This window comes from Manis javanica, chromosome 15, assembly GCF_040802235.1.
Source record: "Manis javanica isolate MJ-LG chromosome 15, MJ_LKY, whole genome shotgun sequence".
In the NCBI taxonomy this organism is placed as follows: Eukaryota; Metazoa; Chordata; class Mammalia; order Pholidota; family Manidae; genus Manis; species Manis javanica.
Genome location: NC_133170.1, coordinates 73,672,871 through 73,685,465, shown reverse-complemented (window position 1 = coordinate 73,685,465; position 12,595 = coordinate 73,672,871). Strand labels below are relative to the sequence as shown.

The 12,595-nt window shown below is 50.9% G+C and overlaps 1 protein-coding gene and 1 pseudogene across 3 annotated transcripts in view; both read left to right on the top strand.

Annotated features, from left to right (window-relative positions):
- Window positions 1–237: 237 nt before the first annotated feature.
- TESC (tescalcin) overlaps window positions 238–12,595 on the top strand; it is a 42,442-nt gene continuing 30,084 nt past the window's right edge. For 2 of the 3 annotated variants that reach the window (XM_073223493.1, XM_073223494.1), the window contains exon 1: window positions 238–437. In XM_073223493.1, the coding sequence (XP_073079594.1) occupies window positions 380–437 (58 nt within the window). In that variant the 5' untranslated portion in view covers window positions 238–379. The remainder of the gene's footprint in view (window positions 438–12,595) is intronic. The other variant, XM_073223492.1, reaches the window with a different exon arrangement.
- On the top strand, window positions 3,680–3,860 carry LOC118967495 (U2 spliceosomal RNA; annotated as a pseudogene).

Below are 12,595 nucleotides of genomic sequence, written 5' to 3'. Positions count from 1 at the left end.
TCGGCAGGAGTACGGAAGGGCTAAGTCGCAACGAGCACGGCCACTGCTGCGGGCTGTGGGCAATTTGGTCCCCCTACTTTCGCCTTCCCGCTCCGTTCTGTGAAGGCCCGGGGTGGGGCGCTCCCCACTCCCCACTCCCCGCTCCCCGCTCGCCACTTCCCACTCCCAGTAGTGCGCGAAGCCGGCGCGCGCTAGGACCGCGGCGCGCCGCCCTTCTCCGCTATAAGAAGCCGCGCTCGCGCCCCACGCGGAACCCGCTGCTCAGAGCGATCCTCGGCGTCCCGGCCCGCGGTGGACCCGAGGCGCGACCGGTTGCTGCGTAGCGGGAGCCAGCCCGGGGCCTGCGAGGGAAGCGCGCCCCAAGTTCCCCCGCGGCACCATGGGTGCTGCCCACTCCACGTCCGAAGAGGTGCGGGAGCTCGTGGGCAAGACTGGCTGTGAGTATCCCGCGGGGAACGGGGACAGGGACCCGAGCGGGGGCGGGGGTGCCCAGCCCACGGCCGTCCGCCCGGCTTCGCGCCGCCGCGCTGTGTAACCTTGGGCTAGTAGCTGGCCCTCTCTGCGCCTCAGTTTCCCCTTGTTCCAGCTGTGTCCCCGCCTGCCACTTTGAAGGCTGCGGGGAGGAGCTCCGGGCGATGCTGAGTAAGTGCCGCGGCAGCTCAGCCTCAGCGCTCCAGAGCGGTCCGGAACCCCGGGCCCGGGGACTGCGGACGGGGAGGAGGCGGGGCAGGCGCCCGGGGGCGCCCAGCCGGGGTGCGCGCTCTGCGCCTGAAAGTCATTTGGCTTCGCGATGCGCAGGCGGCGGAAAGTTTTGAAGTCCGCGGGACCTGGGTGGGAGCCAGGCTGTGGCGCTCCGGGCCGTGTGACCTTAGGTGGGTGAGCAGGTGTCTGTGCACCTCTCGTGGTCCTCACCCTCCGAAGGGGGTTCATGCGGTCCCGCCTCCCCGGGTAGCCGGGAGGTTTCAGCAAGGCAGTGTCCACTGAGCACTTTGCCGGAGCCCTCGAAATCGAGCCGATTCCTGGGACCTACAGAGGCTACGCGCTCCACCCGGGGCTGGGTGCAGAGAGAGGCAGCGCTGCGAGGCCAAGCTGACCGCAGGGAAGTGACGTGCTAGCGCCTGTCTGCCCAAATCCAACCAGACTGGGAACTTGACCCTGGGTCCTGACCTCCAGGTGCCCGGTTTTGCCAAGGTTGAGAAAGGGGTATGTAGACTGAAGACTGTGGGAGGCCAGGTGAGTAGGCAAACTGGCTTTGGTGATGGACTGATAGGTGTGAACCCTGCCACCACCACTTCCTGGCTGTGTGACCTTGGACTAGTCACTTTACCTCTCTGAATCGTGGTTTCCTTCGGTCTGGAATGGGAGTTCTGCTGGTATCTGATAGACGCTCAAAAAATGGGAGCTGCAGATGTTACTTCTAGGAAGGAACTGGCTCCTGGCACCTGCTTGGGGTTTAGTGCAGACAACCAGTGTTCACAGTTGACCACCTGGAGGGGGTGGCCCAGCCATTTGTGTGTGCGCTGAAAGACAACCCCTCCTACCTTCCAATCTAAACACCTGTTTCCAGGTTGGGTGAAAAAATTACAGAAAGCCCATAATAACTGGTATACACATACACACACATACACATTACATGTATGTGTATATCTTTATACAAATATAGAACTATCTGCAACGAGGGAAAAAAAGAGGAAGGTGACAGGCAGTATATATAATATGAAACCCTCTTTGTTTGAAAAACAAAAGATGGGGAATAAGAGTGTATATTTCTAATTGCTTTTTTTGAGTCAAGGACTCTGGAAGGATCCACAAGGAAGTAAGAACAATGAGTACTTACAGGGAGATTTGGCGGAGGGGATGAAGCGGGAATGAGCTTTTCCCTGTGAACTTCTTAATATTTCCATTTTGAACCCTGTGTGAATATTTTACCACTTCAGAAAGTTTTATAAAGTCCAGTTCAACCCCAAGGCTAACACGAGAGGAGGTAGGATTCCCCTGCCCTGACTTGCCTGGCTTTCCCTGTTTTTATTTCTTGAGGGCTCTCTCACTGCTTGATATCTGGACAGGTTGAGGGGAGGGGTTCGCTGTAGCTTAGATCTCCAGCAGTGGGGTGACTGGCCACAGCTCCCATCTCTCAGGTAGCCCCCATATTGAGTGTTGGTGGTAGTGGTGGGGGATTCCATCTGATTGTGGGTTTGACAGGTGATGGGGCTGCAGAGCATGCTGGGAATCATGTCAATTTCCTGGGTCCTTTCTCTCACAGTGTATGACAGATGCTGTGTTCTAGTTCAGTAGTTTTCCTAGATGTGGCTTTCCTTCTTGCTGTCCAGAACTCAGATTTTCATACCCCTAAGGGGGAAAGAGACAGAGGGGCAGACTAGAGGGGAAAATGAATGCCTTCCGTTCTCTGAACTTTAGGTGGAAAGGGGACTCCCCCACCCCCATCCTCTGAGGGGGCTGGCATAGTCTGGACACTTTTACCCATTCAGCAAGTATTAATTGACTGGAAATTTAGAGGTGACTGAGAGGGACTGATGTTCTCGATTGAAGACACATGGTATAAACAAATCAACCTATAGGTATCAAGTTCTGGGAATGAGAAACAGTGCTGGGGCATGAGAGTTTGGGGAGAAGGGTGAGGAAACATTTCTTAAGGGTGAATCAGGCAGGCCTCTCTGAAGAGGTAATAATGGAACGGAAACCTAATAAGAATGTGGAGAGTAAAGAAGATCCGTGGAAAGTGCATTTTGGGCAGAGGGAAGAGCAAGTGCAAAGGCCCTGTGGGCAGGAAGAATACGAGGCCAGTAAGTGAGAATTGTATGAGATGAGGACACAGCCAGAGTCAGGGCTCCGGTTGTGTCAGGAGTCCCCCTCTGAGTCTCTGAGCACCCAGATGACCCCCAGTTTGAAGAATTAGCCCGGTCCCCTCCCAAAGACTCAATTGGGAAATGATGAAGGGCAAGCTGTAGGATGGTGGTGCTTGACATCAGCCCTTGAGTGCCAGGCTCTGCTGAGCACTTCGCATGCTGTCTGGTGGAATCTTTGTAATAGTCTTCCAGGGTAGGTAGGAATATGGCCATTTTATAGATAAGGAAACTGAGGTAAGCAACTTGCCTGCAGTCCCACAGCTCATGAGTAGAGGAGTAGCGGATCCATCATGGCACCCCCAAAGCTCACTGTCCTGCCAAAACTGTGTTTTCACTGTGTTTAGTTGCCTCTCAGGTTTCTGGGAACCCAGCAGGGTAGAAGGCCTGCCTGTATGTTTTTCTCACCTCCAGGCCTTTGCATAAACTGTTCCTTCTGCCTAGAGCACTCTTTTCATTTCACCAGCCCAGTTAGGTGTTTGTATGTGGGAATACTTCTGAAGCCACAGGGGAAGATGGCAAATGTTCCCTCTTAACCCTGGCTCATGTACTTCATCGTTCAGGCCTCCACTTAGCTGTTGGTCCTTTCCAGAAAGCCGTCCCTGGCTACTGTCTGTCCAACTTTTGTGGGTGAAACACCTGTCCTCGGGACTCCTAGCAGCTCCAGCATTCTGTCCTGTAACAACACACACCACATCATGTTAGAATTACCGGCTTCATCACCTGCCATTCTCTTGCTCTCCATTGGAGGCAGTGCGTGGTCCTCAGTGCAACCACGGTGGGTTCACGTTGAAGGGGTGAATATAACCCAGGGAACTGCTTCTTGGCTCTTTGGCTAAGATCAAGTGTAGTATCTGTTCTTATCAGTTTAATATGACCCAGGAAGTACTGCCCAGGAGCATGTATCTGGCAGAAAACCCATGCCACCCACCAGCTGGCTTTGGCTGCCAGCCCTCCTGGCACCTCTGGTTCCCTCCCCATGAGAGGCATCCCCTTGGCCTTGGCACTGAGCCAGCTCCGCCAAAAATAGGCCTGAGCAGAGGCTCACCCACGTGGGGCATCATCAGGTCTGCACACCCACTTCCCCTTGCCTGCAAGAGTTTTGCTGATTGATTTAAAACACAAAGAAGTATTCCCAAGCATCTCTTCTGAGCCAAGAAAGCTGACTACCTAGATTGTTAAAATTCATATTAAAAATTGGAGTGAATGCATCCTCGAGTGTGTTTGAGGGAGCTGAACTCTTGACGTTCCCTCCACATTAGGGTGGGAGTCAAGCCCAGGGTGTGTCCCAAGGTGTGAAGTGGGACCTGGACAGGAAGCCTCCTTTGGAATCCCTCCCCAAGACAGGTTGCCTTTCGACACCTTGCACTGGCCTGGAGGTGGCCACTTCCTGTTCCCCCCATCCATGCCTGCTGCTGGACTTGCTCAGGAAATAATAAGGAGAGGCTTCTGGGAAAGGTGGAGGGTCTATTTTTTTCTTCAGGCTCCAAAACAGCTCGGCAGGCATGTCTATGTAAATGCCAAGAAGCTGCCAGAAGGAAAAAGGAAAAACAGTCTCTCAGATGTGGAGTTTAGCCTTCATCGTGGTAATAGTCAGTGTTGATCAGGCACCTGTCATCTGCCAAATGCTGAGCTGAGCCACGCAGTTTATCTGCAGTTTGTCACTCATGGACTCCTCCCAGGAACACCGTGGGTTCCCCAGTTTATAGAGGAGGACATCGAGGCTCAAGAGATGAAGACACTTGCCCAAGGCCACAAGGCTGCTGTGAAATAGTCGGGGTTCAATTCCTGGTCTAACCCCAGGCCTCATCATCTGGGGCGGGAACCAGAGAAGGGGGGAGCCCTGTGTGGCCCAGGCCGGCCCAGTGGGGGTGGCAGTACCTTTTCCACTGGATTCTCCCTGCTGGGCAGTATTCCCTAGTCATAAGGTCATCAAGGGGCCCAGACCACAACCTCAGCCTGCTCACCAGATGCCGCGTTCCCCCTGTGCTTCAGGCACTGGGTACGCGGCTGGACCGGAGATCTGCCCTGCCCTCCAGAGCTGGGGCTTGGGTGGTAAGGGTGGGCCAGCTGGTAGCCCTTGCCCGCGCTGTTCTCCACCGGGGCATGTAAGCTAAACAGCCAATAAAACCTACCCGGGGCTCCCTTTCCATTTCCTCTGTGACTTTTAACCTGGGTCCTGGGAGTGCCTCTAAACCCCTTGAAACGGTGCAGAGTTATGTCTGTGTGGCTCAGAGTCGGGGTAGTGGATCCCCAGCACTCATCAGTTTTTCAAAACAGTGAAGAGGTAACCATTGTATGTAAGTCATACCTTAATAAGGAAATAGTAACACACGTGTTTTTAGAGAAATGAAAAACCGTGGCTCTCTGGCAGGGGAGGAGCAGACCCTATGGGCTAGCTGGGGGGCAGGCCCTGGGAGGAGATGGTCTGGCCTCTAGGGAACTGTGGTCAAGGCCAAGGGAGGGAGACCCAAGTGGTCCCAGAAGCCAGAACCCTTTCCATCTTGGTATCTCCCCTGCCCACCTGCCTGGGTGCTCCCGGCAGGCTAGTTTCAGAAGCTTTCTGAAGGGCTGGGTATCAGGTGAACGTAAGTCCTGGGCATTCAAAATCAACTCCTGCTCTGGCCACACTAATATTCTGGCCACACACTCTGGCTGGTCCCAGTCATCTCACTGTTAGCAGTGCCACAAAGCAGGGCCCAGAGGCTGGTGTCCACTGGGCTTGCCCTGTGCTGCCTTGCTGAGATGCCTGGTCCAGGATGCGGTCCTCTCTGAACCTCCAGTTCCACCCCTTTGAAAAGGTGGCAGTTGACTGGATGGCCTGTGGCTCTGGTGGTCAGCTGTAAATACGGCAACAGCTGCTCCTTCTTGGGCCCTTTATGTCAATCATCTTCCAATCATATAAGATCTCACTAAGGGCGGGGCTGTTACTGTTGCCAATTTTTAGAGGTGAGGAAACTGAGGCTAGACATTCAAAATGGCTGCTGAAAGCCACTTAGATGCTGAATGTGCGACTCAAATTCAAAACTAGGACTTTCAGCAGTCACCTCTTTCAGTATCGCCTCATTTCATTTTCAAGTGCAAGGAGAAACTGCCTCTTTCACGTGACATAAACCCCACACAGTATCAACTGACACTATAAGCATCTGTGAGCCTGTATAGCTGGAAGAAAAGAGACGACACTGTTACCCCATGACCACATTAACAGCGTTACACACACTTGTTTACTCAGTTGGCAAGGGGTAAATCGGACCTCAAAGCAGATAGGATTGGTTCTGGGTGACATAAAATTCTAGCTTTGTGGGCTACCCCTGTGGACGGGGGTGGGGGTAGCGAGCTCAGTGGTGGGCAGTGTGAGGAGTGGGCAGCCCTGGAGGGATGAGGCAGGAATGTGCCGCCGCCTCCTTTTCCTGGGGTCTCCCTGGGAAGCTCACCTCTGTTTCTGAAGAATTTGTGTTTTCTCTGCATGAAAACAATTGGTGATCTACTCCCAGACTTCCTAGTTCTGCGGATTAGTGGTAATTAGATCCCTTAGGCATCCTTCTTTCTTGCCTCTTCCACCCCCACACTGGCAGGGAAATTTTTTTGTAAGTTAATGGTCCCAAGAATGCAGCACAGAATGTAATCAATGCTCAGATATGCCATACAGCCCAGTCACACAGACAGAATACCGTGATGTTGATAAGATGCTTTTACTTTCGCAAAGCACTTTACTATCTATTTTCTGTAGCAGAAGGAACAAGGTGTTTTTAGCTCAGAAGTATGCACCGCTGTGGGAAGATAAGACAGGACCTCTGTTTGCCCATGCCGGTGACCCTGGGCAAGGGGAGGGGGAGGAGCTGGTGCCTGGCTCCTGCCAGCCATCCTGTCGCCTGTTCTAATTTTATTATTAATTCATAAAGCCAGAAGGTCGAGTGGGTGATTTCCGCTGGTGGTGGTGGCCACCTGAAGCGCAAGGACAAAAAGGCCTTTTGTTGTCCCAGCGGTGTGACCTTTGTGGATGGGCGGGCCGTCAGAAGCGGGTCTTCCGCTGTGGGCACAGCTCCCGAGGAGGCGATATGGAGCGGCCAGGTCTCAGGGCCCAGGTGCCTCCAGGAGGGAGGGCTGGCGGCTGGACAGGAGGCATCAGTGCTATCTGCATGACTGAGTCGTAGACAGAGATGGAAAGAGAAGGTGGTTACAAGATTCCCTGTGTGCTGAGTCGCCCATCTTGAGTGCTCATGCCACTGTCCCAGTGAACAAAGGATCCCAGGTGAGGGCCCAGAACTTTCCAGGCCTCTCACCTTCCAGATAGTTCTCAGGGGTTCACTTGTCCTGTCCTTACTTGTATCCTCCAAGACCTCAGCCAGAGTCCCACATTGGTGCCTGCTGCCCTCTTTACCAGCAGATGTGGGTTTGAATCGTGGTGCTACTTTATACTCTCTAGGTAAGTCACTTTGTCTCCAAGTCTCAGTTTCATCTTCTATAAAATGGGAATGTGTTACAGGACTTTTGGGAGAATTAAATGAGAATTTGAGTAAAGCTCTTAACACATCATAAGTGTTCAGTAGTTGTTGGCAGGTACTGGTCATTTTGATTATAAACCTTTCAGAAGCTGGCTACATTTTGCTTTTCCAGTGTGGGACCCCTGGAAGGTTAGTTGACCCCCGCCTCCATTTTGTTTCCCCATTTTGAATAACTTAACTATGTGCCTCCATTTTGTGTCCGCCATCTTGAATAGCTGTATCCCCTACATGACCCCTGCCTCCATTTTGTGTCTTCCATTTTGAATAACTATGTCCCTCCATTTTGTTTTGTGTCCCCCATTTTGAGTTGCCTACTCAAGCCACGCCCATTCCCACGGAAACCTTGCCCAGCAACCCTCCTCAGCCAATCAGCTAAGGTCACGATAAACCACCCACCTTGTAAAGCCCCTACCTGTTTTCTGCTACAGTATAAAAGCAAAAAGGGAACTTTGTTCAGGGTCTCAGCCTGAGTCCTGTGTTCTGACCGGCCACTGAGACCCTAGTCGGAACTAGCAGTAAAGACCTGTTTTGCTCTTACATCTCGCAACTGAGGCTGGTGACTGCGGCTCCACAAGGGGGACTCAAGGAAATGGGGCACAACACCAGCACATTCCATAACTTCAATAATTCATTCTATTTTTGACATGTCTGCCATCTTTGACATGCCTGAGGTTAATCACTATATGGCCCTCATGTTGATGCTCTGGGACTTAATGTGCTTTGCTTCATGCTGTAGCATTTTTTTATCATTATTTTTAAAGCCTATGTATTCTATTGGTTTTACTATAGACCCTATTTTTTAATGTTTTATGCAGACCCTATTCTTGCAATTGTTCTTCAGAATAGGTTTAGTTTTCTTCTTATGTAGTATACCTTTCCATAGATTTTTTCAGTGAGTCTCTGTGAGTTAACTTTGTCTGAAAATGTATTTTGCCAGTATCCGGCAAATGATTGTTTGGCTGGGTATAAAACCCATGGTGGCTGCATATTTTCTGTCAGCACTTTGTTTTTGGCCTCTTGTTGAGAAGTCAGCTCTTGTGTCTAAATAATATTTCTTAGTAGAAATCTACTTTTAGCTTCCTAAAATTTGTTGTTTCTTACTGCATTGTGTCTAGGTGTTGAATTTATCTTGCTTGGGAATGGCTTATGCTGGTTCATTCTAAATACTAATGTCTTTCATCACGAGAATATCATCTCCTTTCTCTTTCTCACCAGTAATTCCTATTAGAAATATGTTGGACCATGTCAGTCCTGAATACCTCTTTACTTGTCTATCTTTTTATTGCTTTTTGTTATATTCAGTCATTTCCTTAGGTGTGGCTTCCAGTTCACTAATTCTCCTTTTAGCTATTAAAACTTTGCTGCCTTAACCTAATTTTTTTTTTATTTCCCATGACTTCAAAGAAAACATTTTGTAAGTTCTATATGGTTTCCAGATTGACGGCTTTGTCATGCAGTACTGTTCTTTCATTTGTAATAATTTAAGTTTTACTATGTATATAGTCTCTTCTGTTTCCCTTTCTTGGGCCGCCATTTCTTTTGTTAATTGTGCCTGCTGATTTCCCCATAGGGTGGTTCATTTGTTTGTGTGGTTTGTTTTTTGATTATGAGCTCCTTTTTGGGCTGTCTCCCTCTGGTTTTCACATCCTTCCAGAACTATCTTCAGCTGCTCCCCCATGAGAGTTCTGTGTGCTCTGCGTTACAGAAATGCCTCCTCATGCTGCTTTGCATTTATTGCACTAGCTACCTTAGGGCTATTACTGGTTTGGAAACACTTTTTACATTAATTCCTCTATTTGGCCTTCCTGTACCACACAGACTTGGATTTTTTTTTTATCCATGCATGGCACAGAGTTTTGATTCATCACAAAGTCTACTGTCTTCTGTGTCCTGCCACCTCCTGAGCAGCGTCAGCTTCCTTGTTGCGTCTCTGAGCCAATGGGGAAACAGACTTTTGTGCTTCAGCTTTTGAGAGGAGTCTCTTTTCTATCTCATACAGACCCGAGGCCACTTCTGTCACTCAGTGGGCTAGACGCCCCCACCCTTAGCTGTTAGAGCCTTAACCATTCTGACACCCCTGGCCCACCTCAGCAGCATCTAGCACACCCACCCTGCGGGATCTGACTTCTCCCCTTGCTGCTGGCACCTGGGGGTTCCCCTTTCTTGCAAGCTTCGATGTGTGTTTAATCTTGTCCTTATTTATCCATTGCTTCATTTGTTTGTAGTGGAATGGAGAGTCTGTGAAGCAGTCTGTGCTCCATGTAGCAGAAACCGGACTTCTTTACCTAAATATCTTATCATAAGAAGCCCTCAGTCTTACAGTATGCCCATTTCCACTTGGTTTGGCCTCAGTCTAAACTTGGAGCTGAAGATAGTTCTGGAAGATGTGAAAATCAGTGCCTCAGATACTCTGAAAGACACCCAGTCTCCAAATCTCTGCTGATTTAACTGTTGCCTTTCCCCCTTCATCTCTTTAGTCTTTTTATTAAAATGGAGACACTTTTGTCTTCTCAGGAACATAAATGACATGTATTCTTTGCCAGTCATGTCTCCATTTTGCAAACAGCATAATAAATGGTTTGAGAACAGATCATGGAGTCACAGACCTGGACTCAAATACCAGTTTTGCCACTCATATCTATGGGACCTTTGGCAAGTGACTTAACCTGAGACTCAGTTTCCTTATAATGAATGTGATAACCACCCTAAGAGGCTGGCACTGTGATGAGGATTATATAAAATAATGCCAAGCGTTTGGCTGAGTTCTGCCTCTGAGTAAATGTTAGCACATGGTGGTTATTGTTACTGCTCTAAGGCAAATGGCAAAGAACACGGCCATAGGAAGGTGAGTATAGATGGGCACAGAGCCGACTGATTTTGAGAGTCATGCTCACCCACTCTGACAGCTTCCTAAGTTGTCTCATTGCTTATGAGAGAACATTTTCTGAAGCCAAGTCACTTTGCCCTGTCCCAGCCTCCCCTCTGGTCCTGGAGGATTCAATCTGTGCAGAAAAACCCCATGGAGATCCTAACAAGACCCTCGGTGCCTGAGATTAAAATAAATGCCGTCCTCATGCTGGCACGAGCCTGGGGTGGCTCTTCCAGGGATTCCTCGGCTTTTGCACTTACAAAGTGGGTTGAAGTTTGGATGCAAAGGGTGTGAAGGTGCTGGTAAAAGCCACAGCGAAGCTTCTTGTTGCTGCTTCTGCTCTGCAGGCTGGGCTTGGGTTTGATCATTTCCTTCTCAAGGCCAGGTGCACCCAAGTGCATGTTTGGTTTATTTTAAAATCCCGGCAGTGAGGCGTGGTCAGTAAGGTGTACACATTGAGCACGTGCCTTCCGACAGGAACGCAGGTGCAGGAGAGCAGCCAGGTGTCCGGCCCCATGAAGCTGCTTGTGGGTGCCAGGCCTGCGTGTGTGGGAATCCCTTCCAGGCAGTGGGGGGCCCTCCTCCACTCTCCCTGCCCAGGCACAGGCTTAGTCATTGCTTTGGCTGTAGCCCCAGGCGGCACCAGCAAGTCACCTCTTTCTTCCTGAGCCTGGAGCCAGCTGAGGAGCGGAGTGCACACCACGGGATTAGTACTCTAGGGGCATAGTAATAATTTGCATGCAACTCCAGTGCCTCCTGCTCCCCTTCCAGGTCCAATGCAAAGTGGGTATGGGATTTTTGTTAGTTGGGGCAAAATTTATGTGACATTAAATTTACCATCCTAACCCTTTTAAGGCATACAGTTTAGTGGCATCTCATGCATTCTCAGGGCTGTGCAAATGTCACCACTATTTCCAGAACGTCTCCATCACCCCAAAAAGAAACCTCATGCCCATTAGCAGTCACTGAGTCCCCTGACTTGCAGCCCTGGCAGCCCCCAATCTTTCTGTCCCTATGGATCTCACTGGGATGTCTCCTATAGAGGGAAGGTCTAGTAGTGGCCTTGCACTTCAGGCTGCTTTTATTTACCGTCATGCTTTCAAGTTCATCTGTGGTGTAGTGTGTATCAATACGTCATTCCTTTTCCTGGTGGAATAATATTCCATAGTGTTCATCTGTTCATCAGGAGATGGACATTTGGGTGTCCCTACCTTTTGCAAGTCGCATAGAGTGTATGTGATTTTGATTGTTTTTCGTGGTATAAACAGCCTTGTGAGGGTGGTGCTATTATTATCTCTGTATTACGGAGGAGGAGGTACCAGCCTCAGGGAGACAGTTTAGCAGGATGTGACACCTGGGGTTGCAACTGTGTCTTGAGCCCAAAGCCCTCCCCCAGCTGGGCTTCTATACCTGCCCGCCCACCTGCCTCCCTCCTCCCCCAGCCGGGGCCGGCACCATCATCTGCACCCACCCTGCATTCTGTCACCAGGCACACGGGATCTTGCTTCCTGCCTCAGCATCCTACGTAAGCTCCAGGGTGATGTCTAAATGCCTTAGCCTGACGTGTGCAGCCGCCCCTGCCGCCCCCTTCTCCCCTGTTCCTGGTCTGCCTTCCATCCGCGCTGAAGAACCTGGGGCCTCCTGAGCTCCTCCCACTCCAACCCTGACAGCCCCGCCCAGGACGGGGCCTCCTTGTCCCAGATCCCACTGGGCATCACCTCTCCCCACTGCCCATAGACGGGGAGCCCCACTCCCACTTGGGTCTTGTGGCAGGCTGGCACTGTGCTTACTATCCTCGATCCCAGCGAGGTGACACCTGTTTCCGATAGACCAGGGCTCTCCCTTTGCATCTACATTTCCAGGATCTAGTGGGTGCCGAGCAAATAGGTGCTCAGTAAATGTCTCCTAATGAAAGTTGGGAACATCTGTCAGAAGGTCCAGTGGATACAGGTGGGCCATAGGGGAATCAGGCCCCCACATCCCTGAGAGCCAGAATGGATTCTGGAAGGAGCAAATGATATTCTGCATTCCCCTCGCCACCAGACTTAAGCCCCTGGGAATATAGCTCAAGTAGCCCTGAGCACCCCACGATGGACAGACGGGAGGATTGCTGACATTCCATTTCCTCCCAAGTCAGGAGGGAGGCTGGCCTTGGGGGATTGGGAGGGTTGGGAGTTCGGGTCACCTTCTCTGTCCCTGGTTTACTTCTGCCTCCTTTTTGAGAGTTGTCTCTGACTCCTGTTACATGTGACTGTCCTCCCCACCTGGCAACTGCTTGCTTAGCATAGTGGGGCTGCAAGCTGGCCCCACACCCTGACAGGTGAGGGCAGAAATCCCATATCCAGGATCTGCCACGC